The sequence below is a fragment of the Solenopsis invicta genome, chromosome 2, assembly GCF_016802725.1.
Source record: "Solenopsis invicta isolate M01_SB chromosome 2, UNIL_Sinv_3.0, whole genome shotgun sequence".
NCBI classification, from domain to species: Eukaryota; Metazoa; Arthropoda; class Insecta; order Hymenoptera; family Formicidae; genus Solenopsis; species Solenopsis invicta.
This window is the reverse complement of record NC_052665.1, coordinates 937,061-963,647: the sequence shown is the minus strand read 5'-3', so window position 1 is coordinate 963,647 and position 26,587 is coordinate 937,061. Positions and strand designations below refer to the sequence as shown.

The 26,587-nt window shown below is 41.9% G+C and overlaps 2 protein-coding genes across 9 annotated transcripts in view; one reads left to right on the top strand and one right to left on the bottom strand.

Moving 5' to 3' along the window:
• Positions 1–23,858, top strand: part of LOC105196443 (teneurin-a) — a 480,887-nt gene extending 457,029 nt beyond the window's left edge. For 4 of the 8 annotated variants that reach the window (XM_039446050.1, XM_039446052.1, XM_026136510.2 and 1 more), the window contains 12 exons: positions 42–249; positions 4,046–4,072; positions 8,664–8,783; positions 11,131–11,315; positions 11,784–11,935; positions 12,266–12,924; positions 13,020–13,255; positions 13,442–14,547; positions 14,716–14,938; positions 15,090–17,080; positions 17,587–17,770; positions 17,860–18,821. In XM_039446050.1, the coding sequence (XP_039301984.1) occupies positions 42–249; positions 4,046–4,072; positions 8,664–8,783; positions 11,131–11,315; positions 11,784–11,935; positions 12,266–12,924; positions 13,020–13,255; positions 13,442–14,547; positions 14,716–14,938; positions 15,090–17,080; positions 17,587–17,770; positions 17,860–18,821 (6,053 nt within the window). Of the gene's footprint in view, positions 1–41; positions 250–4,045; positions 4,073–8,663; positions 8,784–11,130; positions 11,316–11,783; positions 11,936–12,265; positions 12,925–13,019; positions 13,256–13,441; positions 14,548–14,715; positions 14,939–15,089; positions 17,081–17,586; positions 17,771–17,859 lie in introns of all 8 variants that reach the window. The other 4 variants (XM_039446048.1, XM_039446047.1, XM_039446049.1 and 1 more) reach the window with 3 other exon arrangements.
• A 7-nt stretch (positions 23,859–23,865) lies between these two features.
• LOC105196444 (tetraspanin-9) lies at positions 23,866–26,587 on the bottom strand. Its single transcript, XM_011162389.3, has 6 exons — positions 26,228–26,587; positions 25,946–26,128; positions 25,640–25,810; positions 25,445–25,534; positions 24,089–24,208; positions 23,866–23,996 (listed from the first exon to the last, which is right to left on the bottom strand). The coding sequence occupies exons 1-6, from the start codon at positions 26,441–26,443 to the stop codon at positions 23,916–23,918; spliced, it is 861 nt and encodes a 286-aa protein (XP_011160691.2). The 5' UTR covers positions 26,444–26,587; the 3' UTR covers positions 23,866–23,915.

The following is a 26,587-nucleotide window of genomic DNA, read 5'->3' as shown; positions in this document are numbered from 1 at the left end:
AGACGTGTTCGAGTGGATATCTAATAGATTGCGTTTCTCAGATGGCATGATGGACTGCTCTGACAGCGAGTGCTGCTCGCACGAAGCTTGCTCAGAACATATCATGTGCCTTGCTAGTAATAATCCCGTGGACGTTCTCCTTCGAAAACAACCGCCCAGCGTCACAGCGTCCTTCTACCAGCGGGTGAAGTTCCTCGTCGAGGAGAACAGCGTACAGAGCTACGCCCACATGGACGAGTACACGGAAAGGTAAGATCGATCATTTCCACCCGGACGGATTAAAATTCGAATTAGAATTCGCTTAGTCTCTTACTTTCATAAGATAAGCGAGAGTGACGTGTTCGAACGACCGAGAACTCGCCATTTCTCCATTAAATTTCTGGCAGATTTTTCGCGCGGCACACCTCCACGCGAGTGTTGCTCTTTTTTTTATATTTTTGCATTAATGCCTTAAAAGAATATAAATGTGGGCAACAACTCGGTCGATCGTAAACGTTACACATATGACATTTAATGAAGATAAAATAGCATAGCTGCGTGTCATAGTTTGGCCTTTTTACGACTTTCATGCGACCGCGCATTACTTTTCTCGGTTTTATCGTTAGCCAGAAATACGCGTATCATCGTGTTTGGTTTGAGCACTTTCGTTCCTTTCGGTACGGCACGCCGTGAAATTTGTCTTCGACGTATGCAGTGAACGTCCTAAAAAGCGTTATTAATGTCAAAATTGCAGTTTACAGGACTGACAAATTTAATGTGCTAAAATACAATATATCGCGTCACGCTGCACGCGGTTATCGAGTTATGAGTATTATTATGTAACTTACGCGTTTCAATCTGTGGTAACAGTTTACGATGGGGTACATACTTTCTCATATTTATTTTTTATTTATTTATTACCATGTCTTTCTCTCTTTTATATGCAGTGGATATGTATATATATACATATTGTGTATATACATATACATCCCCTTGCATATGCGTATACGATGGATGCGCACCAATAATTTCACGTGGACGGGACAAAGTTAATTAAAATATATATTTTCAGCTTTGAATACGTGTAACTTGTTTTTAATTTATCATAAAAGCGTAATATAAATTTTGTTTGTGAAATACACGTTTAATACGAATACAATACAGTACGTGCAAAATAGATACACAAAATTTGATATTATGCAAGAATCTCCATATTGCTGCCCTACATTATAAATTGATAATAAACAGAGCTTAGTCGCGAAAATGGGGAGGCTAAAATAATTTACACAATTCAAAAATCATCGTAATCTTACTCATTATTTCATATAATTTGCAGCACAATCTAAATGATTAAATTAATATATTGATTAAACGTGTCACACGTCGAAACTATTGGTTCGCGAACGGACGTTATATGTCGCAAATATGATTTAAATGAAGATACTGCGATTAATTATTTACCAAATTGATGTTCCCCCCATCGTGAGCGGCCATTGAACGCTACAAAAATTTGATCGAATCGTCATGAATCCACATCCGTAACAGCTGAAATATCAGGAGAGCCCCCGGTGGGTGACACCCTGCAACCCCCTAACCATCCTTTCCTAGTGTTTCACCCCTTTCCCCCCTCCGAATGCCAATTATATCGATGATTACTTCGAAACCATTGCCAATCAAAGGTTTTCCATTAATTAATCTCCGCGTTTGCGAAATTAAAAATTTTGGTCGTGTATTTTTAATTGACGATATTAATGAAGGCTATAATAAGTAAATGCAATAAGTAAATGTTAAATTTGCAATCAACGAAATTTATCTCTATTTTTATACATCGCTAAGGAAGAGAGAAGATTGTTACTTATTGATAGTCTAGGAAAAACTCGTTAAAATTTGTTTGCACGATATGTTCCAATATATCTAATTTAATTGACGAATATATATATGTATAGATTCACTTTTCAATGAAATCAAGTGAAATAATATTCAGTAAAATGTGATAGAAGATTAAAAAAAGATAAGTTAAATACAATGTACAAAAAGTTAAAAAAAAAACATCTTTCGATGAGCTAAAAGATTCTTTTTTTTTCTTCCTTTGTTCGGTACTGAAGAAGTAATTATCGATGTGTATGCGGCTTAACTGGAAGAAGTTGCGATGGCACTTCGGGGGTATCGTGTATTTTGTCTAGTGTTTATCCTCTGTGTGTAACCCTTTACCACTACCAGATTACCAATCACCCTACAGCCGAAGACCGAAAAAAAAGGCTCCGTTCTGCCTACGGACTGAATGACGAAAGTCTGCATAACGAAAATATGCTAGAGACTTGCTTTTGTATTACCTTATTATTAGTTAATTCATTTTTCACGCGTTAATGTACTCTAGGCACTGTTCGTTATCGTCATAAAGTATAACAGTACTCGGCCTACGCGCAATATACCTAACATATATAAGGAAAGGACAGAGATACAATTTTCAAAATTGCTTTCCGACACCAATAATCTGGCCATTCGTTAAGCGATTACGAGAAAGGAGTTCATAGATAAAGCGTACGAATGGTTGAGTCAGACGGGCAGAGATCAAAACTCCCTTAACGAGAATTTGCAATTATCTGTGAAAGTCTGTGCAGAAAGCTATCGATGTCAAAGAGCACAAGCGCGCCGTGACTCGCCCACTCGTAAAAGTATTTCTAGATATGGTAGACACAAGTTTGAAATTTCTCGTACCGTTTCCTCCTTTTTGCTCGATGAAAACTTTGTATACGGTGCGTATAATAAGGTCCATGTTGTCGTCGAAAACTGTTCCAGAAGTCGAACATTTAGAGCATTGTTTTGTCCATTGTCCATTCGTCTCGTAATATCTGGAATATCGATTACCATTCCGAGTACACTTGCGCCCAACACTTGCACTCGTTTAAACGTACCGACAATAGAATATTGTTCAGTCATTATCTCTCAATTTCATTTAATCTAATTAAACTTAAATAACATCGAAATATTTATTACAGCTACTTATTCATGCTATTTCAGGTTCATTTATATATCTCAACGCCTATTGATTTAAATAAACTATTACAAAAATGTCCGTCACTTTCATCATTCGTCTTCAGAGTTCGTGAGCTTCATGAATTCTCCGACGTTACTTTTTCACTATCAGAATTCTCGTATCTCCTTCGAGAGGCTATTTGCGTTAACACGATTTTTAGAGCGCGTTCGCTCCAACGAGAAAGATGCTCGCGGATACAAGCGCTTCACCGTGAATCAAGTATTCAGACTGGCATTGAGGTTGCTCGGACAGTGTAATCAATATTCGAGGATCGTCCCTCAGCCCGGGCCCTAGATCGACGCCGATGGAATCTCCTCTCGTTGTCGGTCCGGGCGATCCTTTCGACCCTGGTTAGACCGAACTGATAAGAGCTTCCCTCGGTCGCTCCGTGTCGGGGTGCCCGTGCCAAGGGTGACGCTATGAGGCACCATTCCCGGTCGAAACGACGCCGCGTATTAACATACGACCGGTCATTCGGCCATTCGTTTTTCCGGGTCCCATATTTATATATATATAGACATCATTATATACATATGTGTATGCGTTGCGTAGTTTCCAACTTGTGTCTGTCACACTGTATACCACTCTATGTTGAATGAGTCCGAGAGTGACTGCGTTCATGTTGCGTGACTGGAAGGATCGCGTGTGTGATGGGTACGCTTGATTAGTGTGTGTCTACGTCTATTGTTTCTGTAATGGCGTGCGGAACATTGCGAGGAGCATTCTCGCGGGGTCTCCGTGCCGGTCCAGCCGGTGCCGGGACGGAGCCGGAGACGGGAAAGGCCCGGGGCGCCGTTCGGTCCCGGATCGCGGTCGAAGATCGCGCCGGATATATAGTTTTAACGCGCGCGGTCGGTGACGCACGCGATCGCGCTCGCAATAGTAGAAAAATTGCCGTTCGGGGGCAATTGCTCGAGAGAAACGATTGCTCGCGCAATGCTGCGCACGCGCCTCCGTTTTTTGCCCGCAAACGCGGGTTCTGTGACCGTGGTAACGCCCTTTCTTCTCGTTGGTTTTTCCCACACGTAGTACGTTCTGGAGTTCCTTTACACCGCGGTAAGTTGCAGCTCAAGCTCTCGCTAATCGTTCATTATCCAAAAGAAAAAAAAAAAAAAAAAAAAAGAAAGAACAAAGTATCATCTATTGCTCGTTTCGCTCGTACATTCATCTTACATGTCTTTCGTATGACCCATTAATATGTAACACTTATGTATTTATATATCAAACCTTTTTAGCCTGCCTATACTGTCATTACTTTCCTACGTTTCGTTCTATCACTCTTTTTCTGCCTACCTTGTTTTGACGCCGTCCATATAACAGCCTGTTATCATTTCTCATTATACGAATATTTGCGTTTCGCCAATGTTTGATCACACTTTGCTTATTTGTCTCTCATCTCTTTCATCCGACACCACCCCCTATTCTACTTCGTCCGCTCTCTTTCTCTCTTTCTGTCTTTCTCTCTCTTTCTTCTCTCTCTCTCTCTCTCTTTCTCTCTCTCATTCTTTCACTCTCTATTATTCTCTCACTCTCTATCTCTTTTTCTCTCTCAACCTCTATCTACCTGTCTGACCTATCTGTCTTTATTCACTTTCGCGCCCTATGGCCATGCTCGCGTTGATACGTACAGGAGATGAGTCGTCGACGGTTTTTGCGGCGGTTTATTCCGCTCGAGGTAGCGCCGCGTGCGCGCGTCTCTCGTCGGGGTTTCCGTCTATATTTTTATAAAAATAGTCGAATACATGTTCGCAAATAAAAACGCCATGGACTTCGAAAAAACATACGAACGAGAAACAATCCTCCCGGTATTGATATCGAATTTACAACAAATATTCGGTAACCTACTTTTTTAAAATCCTCTTTGTGGAACACTCTCTCTTGTTTTGTGTAAAATCCATGTCGGAAATAGATCCAGGACGAAGTTTAATCATACGAAAGAAAAAAAAATTGAAAACGGAACGTTCTGAAAATAAGCGCTATCTAATCTCAATAGTTCTATATGCCATTTCCTTTTTACTGCGACACGCAAAATCTCATTAGAAGATTTCGGGTTATCTTTTATTTCGCTTATGAATTACATACATACGCTTGTACGCATCATCCGGAGCGTCTGGTCCATGGGCGAGAGCTCTTCACGTATACATTAAAGTCAACCGTACGAATTGTCTCTGTGTTATCTGTGATATGTCGTCAGATTGTTGTCTCCCCTTTCTGTTATGTCTTGTCTTCTTGTCCCTTAGATGCGTTAGCCATATGACTGATATACATAATAGTATGTTACGAGTCGTGTACTTACGAACCTGGTCTTGTGTTGTTTGTGTTTGCCAGGCTTGCACTTTATGTACCACCCTTGTCGAACTTGTCTTATAGTGAACGTCCTAGCATTTTACACGAACGCTGACCTTATTGCGCGCCTCTTGCGTGAACGACTCTGTTGCGTTCTTTTTTATTATATCGTTCCTTTTTCTATCATATATTATTATATATATACATACGATACGAACACGAGATAAATAACTCAACAAGTGTACATGTTCGCTTTCTGTTCTATCGACGGATCGGCAAGTATTGCTAATCGGCACCGTACAGTTCATGATGAAGGACCCCAAAGGACCGTCTCTCCCTGTCCCTTGTCTGCGTCTATTATCACCTGTCTAAAATGTGCCAATGACCCGACACCAACGCCCTGTGTCTGTCTTTATCCGATATCCGAGGAAATCGAAACCCACCGAGATGATCACACCCGACCAATCCCCGAGCTCTACCTCGTCCGTCTACTCCCAAGATTCCCGCTTTACTAACTTAACGATGCTTCTTTCTGGCGCGAAGTACTTACTGAAAACGACGAACGTTTGCTAATTCCGCTGTGATTATTTCGACTGAAAATTCGCGGTCTCTCGTGCGTCTTGATATTTCTCCGAGATCGGTCCTCGACGTCCTCGTTCGCGCGAGAACGACGGAAGAGAGGCGGAGAGAGAGAGAGAGAGAAAGAGAGAGATAGAAAGAGAGAGAGAACAAAAAAAAAAAAAGACAGATAAACCGAGAGAAAGACTCACGTAAGGACTGAGAAAGAGAATGAGACCGCTAAATTCGCTCGTAAAATTCGGCGGATAGAAAAAGTGAAAGAAAAAAAAAAAGAAAAGAATAACGCAAAAGAATAAAAATATGCTGCTAGATTAAATAATTCCTAACGGCGTCGCGCGTGTACATTCTCTTCTTTCGTTATTTGCATATAGGTTGACTACGACTGCCTTTAGAGATCTCGGTGCATTCGAGCATCATCCGTTTTTCTTTTTCTGTTTATCATTCACTATGGGTTTGGACGTACAGTAGTGACGACTGTGCCTGCCACCTTGCTATGCTCGCACTTGGAGGATCAGCGCTCGCCTCCCCGGCGCAGTTTGATCTCCAAGCCACTCGAAACGAAGGCACGATCAGTGATCGAAACCGGCAACATTGCCCGACAGCGATATCACATTTTGTTTCCTCTCATATGCGAAATGCATATTTGCGTTTATTCGCAATGGCAGAAAAGACTGGCGAAGAATGTAGAACACAGATGAGCCACTGAGGAGAGCAACGACAATTTTTACGACAGTTTCAAAAATTCAGTAGTACTTTAATTAAGTTAAATACCTTTATATACAATTCAGTTACCGCTTGCAAAAATAAAACCGCGTATTTCTATACTACATAAAGATAATCGATATTTTTATAAATGTATAAAATCATTGTGAATATTATTATACCATACACGAATCTTTCTTTTTTAATTGCACGATTAACTATTCAGAAAGCTGTCAGTAATTCTGACAAGATATCGACGTTGCTTTAATAGTCTGTAAGAAATTAATCGAAGCTATATTCGGCGCTTCTCTTTTGTCTAACAGCAAGACACTTGCGCGTCGTTGAAATAATCCCGGTTTCGATCCCTGAGCACCCTGTGATATCTACGAACTCGATAAATCGCGGCAACTGGAAAAGATCCGGTGGTCCTGCGTGACGAGATGATACCATCGTCGTCGCGGCGCAGCGTTGGGGACACGCGTGATCCTCCAAGAACGAATATGCCCCCATACGCAATCCCTTAGAGACTGATAAATATATCTATATATATCTATACATACCGAATGCATATAAACGGGTATATAGCTTGTTACACGGCGCGGGGGACCGTAGCTCATGTCGCACGTGTCGCGTTACATTCGTTATCCCGGCCGGCCCAACGGGTGGGTGTAACAAGCTACATACACACATGCGACGTCGTCGCATAATATCTCTTATATACATTATATATATTATCTACGTACCTATATACATCGACCTCATTATATTCAGCACTACACGAATCGCTTAAAATATTCAGCTTCAAACATTCCAACTTTCTCTCGCCGAGAGTTCAGCCTCCATTTCTCTCGCTCCCGCCCTTCCTTCGCTCCTTTTTCCAAGTTCCGCGTCCACGAAAAGTTCATATGATACGTCTATTATTATATTACATATTACATATCTCACGCCTACTACGTATCTATATAACATGACTGCATGCCTTTTAACTCTCTCTCTCACGAGATAATCTCCCTCCGAATTTTCAACCCCCTCCCCATCCTCCTCGTCCCTCCCTCGTTCATCCGCTTCGGGACGAAGTATTATGCCTTCTTTTTTTTCATCTTTTTTTTCCTCTTCTTCTTTTTTTTCTGGTCTCTGAAAATCCTGAAAGTCAGTGCCGAGAAGAATGTTCCCGCCTCGCTGCCATCGCCACCACCGCGAATGCTGATTTTCGCGAGCACAATGCATCGTCGACGCACTGCGCGTGTTCCGCTGCCCCCGCCGTCCAACCCCATGACCCGTGCCCTCTCCCCTTTCCCCGTTCCGCCAACCCCCTTCGCCTACGCGGCATTGTTCTATTTGTAAAATCAATTTGTATCGCTCCTCGATTCAGCCAGAGGCATTAGCTTCCCTTGTACGTGGCAACGCGGCCGTCGAATGTCGGCCGAATGGAGTTGCGGATTGTATTGGCAGCGAAGTGAGAATATTGGATCGCATTGAACCGTTGACCGCGGAAGCTGATTTAACAGGCGAAATCGATTGCTCGCGTCCGCGCCCGCGTAAAGACACCGGTCGTGCACCGACCGAGTAGTACGATCGCATTACCCGTTAATTAGGCGGGCACTAAGTGGGTATTACCAGTGCCGCCGTTGTTCACCGCGGGTTCGCAGAAAATTGAATCGTGACATAATTCGAAACGTATAGCTTCCAAATCTTATGATGAAAGGGTGCAAAGTATAGCAATAATTACGAAAATAATTAAAATCTAAAATTGCCGAAGCATTTATTTCAAAATTGAGAGCCTTAAATAAATCTACGATCTCTGTGCTTGGTTATTCGAAAATATATCATTCCGGTACATTCATATTTATGTTCTGACGAACGACGTTCCGATTTGAAACGTTGCTCGCTATGGAAATGCACGATTTTTACAAAATTCTATACTACCTTCGCTTCAACGCGGACTGTGAAAATTGCATTCCGATCATAGACAGATGTAAATTGTGAGAATGCTTTGTTTTAAATCAGCATTGCGCGGATTAATGGGTCGACGAAACGATCTCGCTTCGGTGGACCCCGATATATCTGTAATTTGTAACAGTCGAGTTGCGGTGATGCGAGGCCAAGTTGTTACCGAACAAGGACTCGGAATAGTAGGCATCAGAGTGTCCGTGGACAGGGATTCGCGCTTCGGATTCACCTTGACCAGAGCAGATGGATGGTAAGGATCAATCACCTACATTTTATCTTATTCTATATTACCCAGCCTTACATGGCGATTTTCCTATTTGAAATTTGATCATATTGTTAAAGTTATCAGTTATTCTAAAATAAAATGATATGGGTTATAACGAGAATTAAATAATAATTTAAAATGCTTAGAGGCAGATTTATTTATCAAATTTTTATTCAATTATTATATGTTAAAATAGTCTTAAATAGATATATTTAATCATGTGTAATAATGATTTTTTAACTGACCCGTTAAAAAAAAATTAAAGGTCGATTATCGTAGTGCGCATTCAAGTATTAAGCGCAAATAAAACACTCGATTGCTTTTTCTTATCGTAAAAAAAAAAAAAAAAAAAATCAGACGAGATGCCCGAATTGGAATGCGTATAAATGATATAAATGATTTTAAACGTGCATTCTGGTTTGTCCCTAATAGATATGGTAATGGATAGTAATTCGTATTAATAATTCACCATTACACACGTAAAGGCAATTATGCTGTTCGTATTTTAAGCCGATGTAGTTATTACGGTGGCATAATATTATTTTGAAAGAGGGATTTGCACGATTAATGACAGACATCCATAACGTAAATGACGGATACCACGGGCATAATCCAGATTATTATATATGCATTACCATCGCGCTCTGAGGACATTTAAGAGCGTAATCTCAAATTCGTATCTACTAATTACTAATTATCATTGAGTGTCGTGCGTGAAATAAGTAGGTCGCGCTATCATGGATAATATATTGTCGACGATAGAAAGGGATTCGTGGAAAGAGTTACCGTTGTTACATCCATTTACAGTTATAGCGGCGACCTAACACACGCGCGCGTCGCCGTCATCATCGCTGTATTAGCATTTGCACATGCGATGAGCACGACATGTAGGGCCGGGGCTCTGGACGTCCTGCGCGATAGTATCAAGGCTGCATTGTAATGAAAGGGGGAGGCAGGAGGGGGATGTAGCCGGGAACGACTACATCAGGCGAGGGTATACAGCAATCCTGGCGAGAATAATTCTGAAACAGGAAAGCAGAGGAGTTGGGATACTAGACCGCATCAAAGCCCGAGCTAATGATGTCGAAAGCTTACTAATTACTCCGTGCAAACCTACGGTACCACGGCTCGGGTCCGTGGACCTCGTGGTGCATCGCGGGTCGTCGAAATGCGTTCGTATATCGACCGAATCTACTCGTTACGAAACTTTGTTTCGGGCATTCTCTTCCGATTTAATTCATATTAATTCAACGACCGGAACACCGCGCCTACTCGTAATTAATGTTCATAAATGCGAAATAACAAGCGCGTACGTATTATTCTATTCATTGATGTACCTTCAATTATAATATCGTTGCAGTGCGTTACAACTTAGAACGGATTTTTCGCATAACAATCTGACCGTGTATTAACGTGAAATCTGATTTTACATTTTGCAAAATTTTATGTAATTTTACTAAATTTTTAGTATGCAAAATCTTTCGTAGAGAAGTAAAATATGGAAATTATTTTGGTATAAGAGATAATCAATCTCGCAAAATATTTCGTTTTATCTCAGAAAAATTGCCTTTATAAACGTACAAAAATTATTTCATAAATAGTGTTCAATTGGGACGTTAAATTTAACTACATTAATAATACAATGAGCACAGTGCTACTATAAATCCTGTTAAAAATATGTTCTGCAGTTTTTGTTTCCACGCTCCAACTTTCCAGAGAAGCCAGTAATTTTATATGAGAAGGGATATTACTTCATTAAATTCCATAGCGCACTTTTGAACCTAGATACAAACTTAAATAACGAACGGGCTGAAAGGAAGAAATTACAAAGCACGTATAAATAAAAATCTACGATACTCGTCCATTGTTCACGTCAATAAATAGGGCCAGCATAATTATAATAACTCTTCAAGAAAGTTTTAAAGTTACACATCGTTAATATTTTAAGAGCCATTACTGTCCTTTTAACAATTATTAATAGCGCATTGAATGTTTTATACAATCCCCTTCTCATTTGACTCTCTTTTAAATGATATAATAGAACACATTTTCATCATTTTGAATAAAAATATGTTTTTTGTTATTCGCTATAAGGTAGAAATTTTTCTGTATATGAAAATATCTTAAAATTATGTTGGTTAACGATACGCCGCACTTAGAAAATTAATCAAACGGGACGAGGAAAGTTTCAAGACACGCGTTCCAATTCTAAGGCCTCGTCGGACATTCATTCTCGGATAAAGCGGGCACACTATCTTGATCGACCTACGTCGGATCCTTACGTAATACCGGCGGCAATGGAGTTCGAAATGCATTTACGTACTTTGATCAGGTTCGACGTCCTGGTCAATGGCGGAGGCGCCGTGACGCTTCAATTCCAGCGCAGCCCTTTTAAACCCCTCACGAGGACCGTCTTCGTACCTTGGAATCAGATCGTGGTCCTGCCGCCCGTTGTGATGATCCTCAGCAAGGAAGGCGAATCGTATAAATCTAACCAGCCGCCGAGCCCGGCAGTTGGTAAGCATCGAGCCTCGGATATGGATTACGGATTTTTTTTCCCTTTTTTTTCTTTTTTTCTCTCTTTTTTTTGGTTGGTCGACCTGGTACACATATATCTCATCGTGTTACGTGTCGGATCGCGTTACCCATTAACGTCACAAACGTTTCGATAAACGCGCGTACGTGCTCGATCACCTGAAACCGATCCCAGCGCGCAGGGGAAAGAAGAGATAACAAAAGGAGCGAACGGCATTTTTTTTTTATATTATTTGTAAAAGTTCCGTTAAAATGGTCTACGTAATTTATTATTGCTCCTCTTGCGCGCGACCACGTCGCGCCGGTGCGGATCGCGCGTCCGTTATCCATGCGCGATCTTCACAGAGCCCCCCGTTTTCAGAGCTGTTCAACGTGTGTGCCGTCTTTGTTCCGTCCTTGAGTGTTATGCATTTTTGAGTTTCTTATCATTTACGGAGTACAATATAATAGGCTTCCCAGGGCTTTCGATGGGACTCTTTAGCGAGCACGGTCCGTGCCTGGAGCACGATCACGAGACGCTACGACCAATTATCGTTAGCACCTGGATGCCGGAAAAAGTTGGCGGTTTGCCCGGAAAGAGCTTGGTCTTTGCTGAAAGTCAGGTAAGTTTCTACCTCGCAAACGATTTAATTATAACACTCTTATGACTGCGTCGATCAAAATAAGGTCTTTATTTCGCTGCCGTAGTTAGATGAAATTTTTGCATGTTGATAACATAATTATCTTTGTGACTTCAATGAAAAGCGTTTAAATGGAAAGTGTGTAGCGCGAGATTTTAAAGTAGGAGTCAAATAACAAATCTTGTGCGATAAATAACAAATCTCGACGCGAGGAGAGTGACATCAAAGGATATTGCACCAATGTAACAATATTTACGATGGAGATTAGAGCACTGTGTGACGCATTAACGCAACGTTAAACATCGCTTGCAGATCGTGCAGGAAAGCATTGCTATTCCGGGCTCCAATCTCCACTTGATGTATCAAAGCAGTCAGGCTGCGGGCTATCTCTCTACCGTGAGGATGCAACTGACCGGGCCGTTCATTCCGAAATCGCTGACGCACGTACACGTGCACGTGGAGATCGAGGGCTCGCTTCACACGAAAACGTACGAGGCCGACCCAAATCTGACGCACACGTTCGCCTGGAATAAGAGAAACGTTTACAAGCAAAAGGTGTACGGCGTGGCGCAGGCGAGGATGTCGATTGGGTATCAGCACTCCACTTGTCCGTCGGTGATATGGGAGACGCAGACGGCCACTTTGCAAGGATTTGACGTCGACATCTCCGATATCGGCGGTTGGGGACTCGATATCCATCACCATTACAACTTCCACGAGGGAATCCTGCAGAAAGGCGACGGCTCTACTCTACATTTCAAACAGTATCCGCGCACTGTGAAAGTGGTAATGGGTACAGGCCTCCAGAGGAGTTTGGTGTGTCAGAATTGCGACGGTCTCGCTAAGGACGCTAGACTCTTGACGCCGGTGGCACTCACCAGCGGACCCGACGGCAGCATATACGTCGGAGACTTCAACCTCGTACGCAGAATCACGCCCGAAGGAAAGGTTTACACCGTCCTGATTTTAAGGTAATTGATTTTCGTGTTTTCTGCGGGTCGTTTTGTGAGTCGAGAATTTAGCGATGGTTCAAATTTAATCTGAACACGTATTTCATCTTTTGCAGTGCGACTCAAGTAGCGTATCAGTACTATCTGTGCATCTCACCGGCTGACGGACACTTGTACATCAGCGACCCGGAGAAACATCAGATATTGAAGGCCCTCTCGTTGGACCAGGTCCAAGATCCCAGCATTAATATCGAACCCGTTGTTGGAAGCGGCGAGAGATGTATTCCAGGTGACGAGGGCCATTGCGGCGATGAAGGTCCGGCCATCCATGCAAAATTGGCTCATCCCAAAGGTAAAGGACAAATTGAAATATGTCTGTCATTTTCTCGAGAGGCGTTTTTGCATTATTTGAATAATCTAAAAGATAATTTTACAAAATTGTGAACATATTGCAAGAATTGTAAATTATCACAATTAAAGGATCATTTGTAAAATAATGTAATTTGTAAAAAAATGTTGTTTTTATTGTCATGTGCAGGAATCGCAATTGCAGCCGATAAAACGATGTACATTGCCGATGGAACGAATATTCGTGCTGTCGATCCTCGAGGTATCATACACACGCTCGTGGGACATCATGGTCATCATAATCATTGGTCACCCGCTCCTTGTATCGGAGCTATTCCCGCGCATCAAGCACAGTTACAATGGCCCACCGGGTTAACCTTGAGCCCGTTAGACGGGTCCCTGCACTTTATCGACGATAGACTAGTCTTGAAACTCACCAGCGACCTGAAGGTTCGCGTGGTCGCTGGTACGCCTCTTCACTGTACCAGCAACGCCAACAGCAACAGTAATGTCAATGACGAACTTCCGAAACTGAACTCGTCGCTGACGACAAATCCGAAGAAATCGGACGAGGTCCTAGGCTCGGTGTTGGCCGTCGGTTTCAGTCCAACCGGCGAACTGTACATAGCGGATCGTGATTCTCATCGGGTGAACTCTATCAGGATCGTCGATTCCTCCGGGAAAATGTCACACTTTGCGGGCCAACAGCAGGACAGACTGCGCGGTCAATGCGACTGTAATAATACTACACCCAGCACTAAGGACTTGGATACGTGCACCTGTATAGATGATACCAGCAGCACCGAGACGCTCCTCTCGTCGAACGCCAAGTTTACCGCGATATCGGCTCTGGCGGTTTCACCAGACGGTGTTTTGCACGTGGCCGATCAGGGCAGCCTTCATATCCTCGCTCTCCAACCGTATCTTCCGAATCATGATGAAAACGGGGAATTCCGTATTCCATTCCCGCCTTCGAATGAAATATATGTGTTTAATCGATACGGCCAACATATCTCCACAAAAGACTTGACATCCGGAAAGACTCGCTACTCCTTCTTGTACAGCAAAAACACAAGTTTCGGCAAATTGTCCACGGTAACGGACAGCGCGGGCAATAAGATCCAATTCTTGCGAGATTACAGCAGTGTCGTTAGCTCCATTGAAAACACGCAGGATCATAAATCTGAGTTGAAAATCTCCGCAGTTGGATTTCTGGAGAAATTGTCCGAACGCGGTAGGGCGGAAATCGCTCTGGCTTACGACGGTTCAACCGGTTTACTTACCAGTCGATCAGGAGTAAGTAGAAAATTATTGCTCATTTTCTTTAATAAAAAAATAACTCTCGTTTATCGGATAAATATTTATTCTCTCCTTTTTACTTAATTATGTATAATGAAAAAATTTTATAGAGACTTATTTATAAATAATTTCTTGTTAATAAAATCCATTTTATTAAAATTTTAGGGAGATGAAACGTACATATACAATTATGACAGTTTGGGACGTGTGACCGACGTAATACTGCCGACAGGCGAAAAATTGAAATTATTGTCAGACTTGTCTGATGATGAAGGTCTATTGGTTAAAGTATCTGCTCCATTGCAAGCTTTATCGAAAGGTGATAAACAGCGAACCGTAGAGTTCGAGATGAGGAGCGAGAAATCGAAGATGTTGACGATCACTGACGGTATGTATTTTCTCTGTTTGATTAATTAATTTTTATTTTATCTGTTTTCCCCAATACATAAGTATGTACATACACTCTAAGTTTCCTGAAAATATTATTAAAAATATGAAAATTATTATTCTAAATGTGCCCACTAATTTCTCATTTACAGATACGAAACTCATGAAAGCAATCGCATTTACGAACAACAGTCTGGAAGTGCTTCTGCCTGGCGGCGGTAGAATACTCAACGCGGCAACGACGAAACATCCACTATTAAAGCCAGCTTTGCCAGTGGAAGCGGAAATGTTGCCTATGTGGAGCTACCAATTGATGTCGCTAGGTGAATTAACAAATACCATGACGACAACGTACAATCTGGTCGGGGAAGTTAGCCATCCTCAGCAAACACTCAATAGAGAGATTTGGGTGAACGACACGCGTGTGATAAGCGTCGAATTTGAACAGGCACTAAGTCGCGAAACGTTCTACGACAAAGCGGGAACTCCTTTATTAACGGTGACCTTTGACCAGGCCGGTTTACCCTTGGTCTGGCAACCGTACGAACAGGGTCACAACCTCACCATCACTTACGATCGATTTAATAGAATCGACAGTTGGAAATGGGGCGCCTCCGACGAGTCATATGGCTATGACCGACACGGTCAACTGGCAGAAATCATCAACAGCAAGGACGGCAAGAAACAATACACCTACAATGACTTCAACATGCTGTCAAAGATCACGCTTGCTAGCAAGAGGCAGTTCTCGTTACAATACGACGATAATGGCGGACTGCGACATATCATTCTACCGTCGGAAACTAAGCATTCCTTCTCCTGTCAGGCTTCCCTCGGTTTCCTCAGGGTGACATACACTCCACCAGGTAGCACTAGAGCCTATCTGCAACACTACAGTCACGATGGGAATTTGCTGCAGACCGTATTCCCAGGAGACGGAGCTCGTATCGTCTATAGATATCACACCTCAGGTCAATTGGCGGAAGTCGTTCACGGGGATGGCAAGAGCGAGATTAAATATACGGAGAGTGGACTACCTTCTGAAGTAATACATTCCGAGAGAGACGTTGAGTACAAGTGGGATTACCAATACAGCGCGGGACTTTTGGTGGAGGAGCGCATAGATTTCGGCGCCAAGACTGGCTTGAGCAACGCCAAATTTACATTCGAATATGATTCGAACTTCCGCCTAATCGCGGTGCAGGGCAGAATAGGCGGTCAGACGCTATCGCCACACATCATGGCTTACAGTCCGAGGTCAGGCACGTTGGAACAGATCGGTCAGTTTAAGGTGACAAGACCACAATCGAACGAGACGACTGTGTTCGACGGCACCGCGCTGTTCTCGCGCACCACGGACGACCGGTTCCTAGAGACTCAAGTCACGGTAACGATTCATCGGATGGAGGTGTTCAGGATGGAGTTTACGCACGATTCGCGCGGCCGCATCAATCAGACGAGAACATACACACGCAATGTCGCTGTTAACACGTACACCAACGTAAAGAATTACACTTGGGACAGCGACGGTCAGTTGGCCGGCGTGGAAGCGCAGGAACCGTGGGGTTTCAAGTACGACGCCAACGGTAACCTGCTGTCGCTCACATATCGAGGTAATCCGATCCCAATGGAGTATAACGCCATGGATCGAATAGTCAAGTTTGGCGACGGTTTCTATAAGTACGACAACCGAGGTTTGGTGGTGCAGAACGCGAGAGAGGAGAGATTCAATTACAATGCCAAAGGTCTTCTCGTGCGCGTCACCAAACGCGGCCGCTTCGACGTGCGATACTATTACGATCACCTAGATCGTCTGGCCACGAGGAAGGACAATTATGGCAACGTCACACAGTTCTTCTACAACAATCAGAAACGGCCGCATGAAGTTAGCCAGATATACAGTCCGCGCGATGGTAAACTAATGTCATTGGTTTATGATGACAGAGGACATCTTATATACGCACAAGTGTACCGGCACAAATATTATATCGCTACCGATCAGTGTGGTACACCTATTATGATCTTTAATCAGTACGGCGAAGGTATTAGGGAAATCATGCGATCGCCCTATGGTCATATCGTTTATGATTCGAATCCATATCTTTACCTACCAGTCGACTTTTGTGGAGGACTTTTGGATCAGGTAAGTGAGAATTTGAAATGTCATCTCCCCCTCTCTTATATAAAATAATTAATGAAATAAGAACTCTGTGACGAAGAATAATAAAATTTGCAATAATAATAGAATATATATAGACTAATATATGAAAACATAACTAATTAACGATGAGCTTTGTTTAATCATAGTTGGATTTTCGATATTTCTTAATTTTATACATATACATTTCCAAGTTTGTTAAATTGCACACCGAATAAATTTTTGGTCTTGAAATACAGTTCTAAATTAAACAAGAATAATAAAATCATAATATTAAATTGATAATTGATTTAATAATAATGATGCCGTAAAGACTCTTTTCTCCCAAAACATGAATTTGAAAATGTATATAAAATCACATAAGAAATATCGGCACGAAGATTCAGCTATAACCGAATAAGACATCTTTAACAAATTTTAATTGAATTGCACTGTTATTGAGAACAATATTTGCTGTATTTCGTGCATTAATAAAATAATCTATTTTACAGGTCACCTCTCTCGTTCACATGCCAAATGGTAAAGTTTACGATCCACTGATAGGTCAGTGGATGTCACCGCTCTGGGAAAATGTTTTGGATCGCATAGACAAGCCGACTCATCTAAACCTTTATAGATTTAACGGAAATGATCCGATCAACGTCAGACACACGGAGAGACCAAGTCAACCAACTGGTAAGTTCGCTACCATCGATGATCCGATTTACATTTTATTCTGCACCGATTTTCAGTCAATATACATGGAACGCATCTCAATCTTTCAGATCACATATCATGGCTGTCGCATCTCGGATACGATCTAAAAAGTTTAGCGCCGCAATTATTCCCGGAGGAACTACCGGAAAGCCTTGTTCCGCGAGCTCTCGGCCCGGGAACTTCTATATTCGGTAAGAAGAAAAGAACGCGCAATTTGGGTGTCCAGTCTGGTTTCCTCGCGTACATCGCTCAGAGGCACTCGGGCGACGCGATGAGTTTGTCCGCACCACCACGATCAGCCTTGAAGAAAGACACGAGCGAGTTAATACCCACCCGCCTGGGTGCGGCGTCCGATCCGCCGTTTGGTAAAGGTATCTTGGTGTCGAGGACTGCCGATGGCCAGGCGGTTGTATCCAGCGTGCCCAGCGCTAACGCTATTTATGGCGACGTGTTCACATCCGTTTTCAATCGCTCATACTTCCTGCCATTTACGTTCGTCGTGCACAGCGCGCAGCAGGACGCCTTTTACTTCGTCAAAGAGGAGACTTGGCGCGCTAGTGAAGATCGCGGCCAGTTGAAACGGCTAGGGGGTCAGGTGAACACGACATTCCACGAGAACGAAAACGGCAGTGGCAGCAGTTCGCTGATCGATGTGAAGATACATGGCGCCAGCTACGTGGTGAACTTGCGCTACGGCACCACAGCGGAGAAAGAAAAGCAAAGGCTGCTGCATCACGCGAAGGCAACGGCTATCAGGAAGGCATGGCATCGAGAACGCGAGGCACTCAAAACGAACACTCCCACGTCCGTCGAGTGGATGGTCACCGAGCAAGATGAGATACTGAAGGTCGGCCTCGCATCCAACTACGAGGGCGAGTATATACACGATGCGCAACAGTATCCCGAGCTCGCGGAAGATCCCTATAACATCAGATTTGTGAAAAAAGCCGTCGATCAATCGAGCAAGAAGCGACGCAGGAGGAGAGGCGCGCCGTCCTGTAAGCTCTGGTGGTTAGACAAAATGTGCTAGAGCGATTTGAGAATCAGTCGTATCGTCCCCTCGCGCGGGGACATTGTCCAGTATCGAAGCCGCGGGACTTTCGAGTGAGCGACACACATACCGGAGGAATAGAGATATAGAAAGAAAAAGGGAAACCGGAAACGTGAAAGTCGACGAAGGGGGTAAAAAGAATGCCGCTGTAGCACGCCGTAGCGCAGCATCCATATATATGCACGCGCATATATATATAAACGTACTGAACACTATCAAAAAGTTTTATACCAAAGTCTATTTGTGTATTTCAAAGATGCCAAAAACACTATAACGTTATATTATGTATAATATATTATAAATATATATACCACGAGGTATAGGGTACGTAGGATGTAAGAGAGCGTTAAGCGCATGCGGAGGAACGCGGGTTTCACCGAGTATTCGCTCCACGGACCAGCTGCGCAATCGATCCGCGACTGGCAGATCCGCGAAAGCCTTATAAGCGACGGCGAGAGAGGAGAAAAGAAAACAAGAATCGGGAGAGTGTGTATCCGGATCCCGGACCGCGCGAGCCTGGAAAGAGAGCAAGAGGAACATTACAGGAAATTCCCTCTCTGGGAGTTTAGCGCTACGTGAACGCAGCTCGAGCTCATTGCCAGCTTGTAGGTTCGAATTAAATTCCAGAATGTGGAGTTTTCTGATTACGTTCGTGCGAGGCAAGGCCGGCAAGCTCGTGGAGCTTGCGCTCGAGGCCTAAAGTAAACGGCGGACCGTAGTACCGCGCGTGCGAATCGTGCATGTTCAACGGTATCACACCGCATTGATACAAGGTAAATTATAATTATATCGCGAAGAGTGAGGACAAAGAAGAATCGAGGAAGAGGCCATTTGTAGTTGAGAACGACGAGAAAGAGAGAGAGAGAGAGAGAGTGAGAGAAACTAGTCAATACATAGCTTTACATTGACATAGCAGCCTTTTTTGGCGTAGGATAAATGCGAGGAGATTGCGAATCGAAAGAAGCGATATCGTTGATGATAATGACGAGTCACGTGTACGTTTGCCCTGCTTCGGCGATACTTTAACGTCGTACTTAGAAAAAAGAAAAAAGAACAACGGCGTGTGATATAAGTACGGGATTCGCACAGTGATGAATACGACGCGAAAACGAATGCGGGACGTGTCTCAACCATGAATGGCCTCCGGTAGAGGACTGAGCAAGAGGAACCGGGGGGAGAGGCGAGCCTCACGGTGTCCTCGGAGAGGACTAGGAGCCAGCGATCGTGCGGACTCGATCGTGCGGTCACGAGCTTGAATTCCGTTCGCGGCTTTAGGCAATTAAGGACGAGACGAATTTGTATTATAAAGTGGTGCTTTTCTTGTATGACGTGACAATGAGAGAGAGTGAAAGAGCGGCGGCATGAGAGGATGAGCCGATAATCGAGCGAGGCTGAGTGTGCATGAAGTCGTCGAATACCAATAGCGAGATTAAACGTATTTTTAACATGTGGATGTGTCCTATCTGTAGCGTAAGTGTTCACCGATCGGTCGCCGATTATGTGATCTGTATCGCATCGTCGTGCGCGCGAATGTGCGGGAAGATGGTCGCTCGGGATCGACGGTGTGAGGTGTCCTTCGTGATTCACCGGAGATCGCGGAGGGGAATGCGAGCCGATGTCTGCGTACAAGCCGGAAGAAATTCGAAAGAGGGAGATAAACTCATTATCGGTAAAAATAATACGTATACAATATCGCATATTTGTGCTTGCTGGATATGAACGTAACGGACGTTAACTATGTTTCCTCACCGAGAGTACTAAGTATGTGTATCCAAAATTACTGCCCGCCAACTAACGATCGTTTCGCCTGTGTGTGTATGTGTGTGTGTGTGTGTATGTGTGTGTAAGTGTGTGCGCCGATCGCGCACAAAAGCCCATATACGTGCATCGAACCACCCTTAGCGTCGGAAATCCCTCATTATCACCCGCCAATCCTCTTCCTTCTCCCCTTCCTCATTTCCCTTCCCCCTCCTATGAAGATTCCGGATTTGTCGATTTATCGCACGTATTGTTTGTTCGCGTCTCCACGAACGTTCGTACTCGCCATTGATATTTTGCAACGCGACTTTAGACAGTGCCGTTTATGGATAGTTAGTGGCACAACGACATTGCTGTCTGAATAGATGAAAAATAAAAAAATGTTATCTATATGCTGAGTGTATAAAAAAGTATATATATATATATATAGAGAGAGAGAGAACGAGAGAGAGAGAATGGATGAATGAATAGAGAGAGAGAAAGAGGGATATAGGGAAGCTTCGTAACGTATTTTTAACTCGAGCGAGTGTTTAGACCTATACTACCCAACAACGCAAGATCGTAAAAGACTTCTGAGAGATATCCAAAGGACATCTAAAAGATTAGACCGTCTTTATGGCTTCTTTTACGGTATCGTGTTGCCTGGGCAATTTTAAACCGCGGTCCAAAACGAGCTCCTCCTATATCGGAGGCACGCGCGCTCGCGCGTGCCAACGAGGCCGCACGAGGGCGAGCCTTTTTGTACATTTTACGTCCTCGTTCGCACGCGCGAAACGACACGCGAAAACGAAGAACTCGTTAAAATCGTGCCGTGAATATCTCATCCCCGCGCGTGTTCATCATCGGCGTTTCCCTCGCGGACGGCCGCGCGAACGGGCTCGATCGTCGAGCCGCATTCCTCCCTCGCTTATCTAAGCGTGAACCGACAACACTCACATTATATTTCGCTTTGTTTCAACTTTATCTTTAGGAAGCACTCACACATGTATGGAAATAGCGAAAATGTTAAAACTATTAATCTCGAATAATTTACTCTGACTGTGACTTAAATTCGATTTCTTAGAGGCAATCGCTTTAGAATCGCGTTCAAATTCATTAAATAATAATGGCAACCCTCGGCTGTATCGAATAACTTTATCTAGTGTTCGTAACTGTAATAATGAGGCAGCTACCGTCTCTCCTTTCAGCAGTGGTGGTAATTTTGCGAGGGTAATACTCGAGGGTAATTTCCGTTAATCTTCCGAGGGCTTCTGCTTTCTCTAGATAAGCGAAATAGGAGTGCTTCGACATTCGTGTCACATCTAAACACTCATCGTCTCCCCTGGGCCAGCCAATCTCCCTCACACCTGCTCCCCCCACTGCCCCCTCACACTGCCCTCACACTCTTGATCTTTAACCGTATTATCCGCTGTTGGACCCGGCAACGGTGCGTTCAAGAAGAATCGACTATTTTTTAAATATCACGTGTCAAATTAATGAGCGGGCCAGGTAGCCGCGATATACGTGTCGTACGGGCGGGGCCTCTAAAAAAAAAGAAAAGAAAAAAGAAAAACTTGACTCGAGGCCCAACCCCCCGTCTCACGCGATTATAATATTAGAAAAGAAAAATTCACTCTCTAACTTCCGTGAAGTTTCATCTCTCGTTTTTGCGAACTCGTTCCAGACTCGTTCGTCCCCTGCGACCGCCCGCGGGGGATCGCGACAAACTCCACGTACTTCTCTAAATAAATATATAAAAAAAAAAGAAGAAACGAAGTAGAACGCGCGAAGAAATAATGATTATGTGAAATAAATAAATATAAATATATATGAATATATTGAGAAGATATATATATACACATGAGACAGCTAGAGTGGCCAATTATAGCAGTAACTGTCGATCCACGCATTCGTGGCGCGATTGGATCTCGAGCGCGACTCCACGCCGAAAAAAAAGGGGTAGGGGGGAGGGGATAAAAGAATTCGGAACTCCGGAAAACGTTCAAGTTCAGGATGCGAGAGCGACCGAAATGGAGAGCGAGAGAACGAAAGAAGGGAAGAGAGAAGGAGAGCGTGAAAATGAGAGATATCGATGATTAAGCGAGCGCGAAAGGCGAACGGAAGAGTCAGCCACGCTAAAGCTACTACGACCACTACCCTAGATAGATTAACGCTACTTTGCCGCTGATCTAATTGTTTACTGTCACGTGTTGCTGTAAACCTAAACCTAACGATACGATATTATATATATTTTATTTATATAACCTAATCAACTGTATTTATTGTAAATAGTCACGATGTTTGCTATGATATAATATATCTGTAATTGGATGGGAACCTGCCTGAAACTGCGCCCAAAGCCCCCGTCTCCCTCATCCCCTTCCCTATTCCCATTAGATCCCGTACACGGAGTACAGCAGAACCTGTAGCATATGTACACAGAAAACGATTAGTATCAAATCGACAATTCATTGTTTCATGTATGAGCAAGAATGTAAAATTTTTTTTGAAAGAGTTTATAATGTTAAACGGACATAATTTGCTAGTACGAAGAAATTTTGTTTCTTTATTTAAGCAAATTATGTCTGTTTAAGATTATAAATTCTTTCAAGAAGATTTATATTCTTTACATTCTTGTTTATACTCTTGTTTACATATGAATGAAGTATTGATTTGATATTTATTTTTTTCTGTGTACAAACTATAAAGCATATACACACGTACACAGCATACACGCACACAAACGCGGTGTCGACTGCCGTGTAGCCGTTTAGCGATAATTTAGAAAAGAGGATAAATGGAGAGAAAAAGACAGGTGTATCGCGCGCGCGTTGAATTATCACTACGTCAATATTTCGTATTGCATCGACGGGCAATCGATTTCATGTAAGATGCTCCATTTTACCATTAGGAAGAAGAAAGGAAGAATTCATTTCCACCCACCCTGCCATCAAACATTCCTTTCCTCGTTTCCCCGTAATTTCGAACCCTTCCGTAAACGAGAGCGTTACGATGGTCACGAGTAATTTTTATAAATGTATTTTTTCGCTCCCACCCCTCTCCTCCGCGTATTGAAAACATCCCGATTCGATGATCATCGTAGAGGCGCCGGAAGTGAGTGATTTACGGACTTTTCCACTTGAACCACTGCCACGCGGCAGACGGCGATCCAACCAGCATGTCCAATAAACTTACAATATTACTATCTTAAGTACAATATATTAAGTGTTTTCAGAAAATATATGATCTATATATGATAATAAAAAACGGGAAAACGTTTCACCGGACTTGTCATTCACTTCTAAGTCACGTTCACCCTCGATGTGTCTTCGCGAATCAATAAGTCGCTTCGTCTCTTGTCAAACGATTCATCTTCAGTCCTTTTCGTAAACCAAGCGCTAAAAACACGCTAATTAACTGAAATGTAAATAATTATTTTTTTTTCTCTTATTTATTAAATAAGAAGGCAGACGAGCACGAAGGTGAGAGAGTAATGAGCTTTGATTTACCAGAAGTGGAAATATGACAAGCGTGGAAATAGAGGCAGTCTGAACGTACGATTTTAATAGCTCTATGGCCCCTCTTAAGCAGCCAGATTTATAAGACACATCCTCTGTCATGTGCAGACACTGAAAATTGTTTAGATAAATCAGAGATTTTGCGCGAATTCTGTGTTAATTGCTATTTATTTCCAAATTAATGACTGCAGTAGTTATATCCGTTTCATATATAATTTTACTACAGATATTGGATAATATATATTTGTTTAATAATTAAATAAATTGCTAATACGGATTAAAGTGAATTAATAATATTATGTATTCGATAACTATAATTAAGGCCGTTGAATAAACACGATGTTTTATTGATTTATTTAATTTCTATCGCTTTTATATTATTTGATCGTCTAGGAATTACTGATGAATTTAAGCAGTTTATCGCAGGATGCAGTTGACTGGTTGAAAATTATGACGAGCCGTCGTGACTTCCGAGAAACAGGAAAAAGAGAAAATCCTCGAGCGCGAGAATAAGAGTATGAGGGAACCGGATATTATTAGGCGCGACCGGATGTGCGCCGCGCGTGAACGCAACTTACTCATTTCCCGGCATGAAAAAGAAAGTATGTACGTGCTCCAAGTTCTGCCACTTGGCAGAAAATGGATCAAAACGTGACCGGCGCAACTCTTACATGACTAAGAGCGGATGTAAGCTTTCAGACGAAAGCTATTTTAATACGTTCCCTAGTTATTCAAACTATAAGTTATACCTTTACGAAACTATTCATTTAATGCCATTCAATTACGTAGGTACACAGGAAAAACCGTATCAAACATTAATTTCAAATTAAAACTAATTAGTACATTCTATTTAACAATCATTATTTTATATATAAGCGAGAAATTATATTTTTGCTTATGTATGAAACAATGATAATCTTGCTTATATATAATTTAATCTTCTTTAAAGAATTTGATCTTAAATTTCAACAAAATATATTATATTTCTTTTAATATCATAATAGTTACCTAAGAATATAATTGTTTTCATAATAACAGCATTAAAAAAATTCTAATTTTTAAAAATATTGTTAATGAAAGATATTATTCTATCTAATATTTTTTTGTCTCAACTTATAAAACTTATTGTTAAATAATAAGAATATATTTTTTTTTATAAAACTATAAAAATTTCTTCGTACAAGCAAGTTGTGTCTGTTTAATGCTATGCAATCTTATTTCAATATTTAATATTTTGAAAATAAAGATATTTTCAAAATAAGGAATATTTTTTTTTTTGTACAATATTTTTACTTTTTTTATATATTTAATTATGAATATTCTTTTAATAAGCTCTTTTAAATTTACTTGTTTAATTACTGTAGCACAACAACTTCGCGGAATGTCCATTTGATAATCCAACCAATCTTTGGATGATCTAATTCCACAGCAGTTTAACTTTAAAACAAATTGTTAATAGATAAGTAAAGTATGCGATTAAAAAAGTATGATGTGATTATAAAAAATTAATAAGTATTTAATAATTAAATAAGTATTTCTTACATATTTGTGAGTGTTGTCCCATGCTTTCGGAGCCCAATCTAACGAATGATAACTTTTCATAGAGTCGATCATATCATTTCGAATGTTTTTCGTAATTTTATCGAAAAACGGGAAACTCAGTGTCAACGATACAAATACGGCACAGAGAGCGACTGACTGACATATTACATACTAAAAGATGAAATGTGTAATAGAACAAATCGTTTTCAAATTTTTCATTTTACGTTTAATTCTTCAAGTAGATTAATATAATGCATGTCTTAAACAGAAAATGCGCTTTTAAAATGATCATTTAATTCAACTTACGAAAATCATGAAGTGTTCTTTTTTCTTCGCAATTGCTATAATTCCGGTAAAAGCTACAAAAGATACAAACACTCCTAGAATTAATAAAATCGTCATGGAAAGCCGTTGACCCACCAATCTAGATGTGAAGTTCGTATCAGTCAACATTAAGACAGACATCGTTATCGCTGTTACACCTGCGAGCTTAATAAATTTCAAAATTAAATCATTTGCATCTTCGAACCTATAAATTGCATGTTGGAAACTTAATTCTGATAATAACATCTATTTCCAAAAACTCACGAGTGCCACGCTGTTAAGCAACAAGAAGAAGAATTTGAGGCATCCCTCTGGCAGCCACTTGTAAAATAGTTTGTGAGAAGTACCGATATTCCTGGAACTTTTTTCCGTCGAGACGGTTTCATCGCTTTCAGTAACTTCGTCGTCTGTATCTATTTCAAATTTGTTCGTTTTTTCGTCTTGGCCCATTATGTTTAAACAGAATTTTCGCCAACTCATTAATTACGTTTTCTATGAATATATGTCACCTACAATTGATCTATCGTACGAAAGATGTTTTAAATTTGACATTTCCGAGCCTCATTTGACATCAGCATCGAGGCGTCAAGGCCAATTTCATTGAGGCAATGTTTATTGCCAATA

What these genes read in the sequence shown, in the direction of transcription:
- LOC105196444 (XM_011162389.3), bottom strand. Translation starts at nt 26,443, where the DNA reads ATGAGTTGGCGAAAATTCTGTTTAAACATAATGGGCCAAGACGAAAAA. An exon ending in AAGAACACTTCATGATTTTC is followed by an intron (nt 25,811 to 25,945) that starts GTAAGTTGAATT and finishes TTCATCTTTTAG; the next exon opens with TATGTAATATGTCAGTCAGT. An exon ending in GTGCTACAGTAATTAAACAA is followed by an intron (nt 24,209 to 25,444) that starts GTAAATTTAAAA and finishes AACAATTTTCAG; the next exon opens with TGTCTGCACATGACAGAGGA.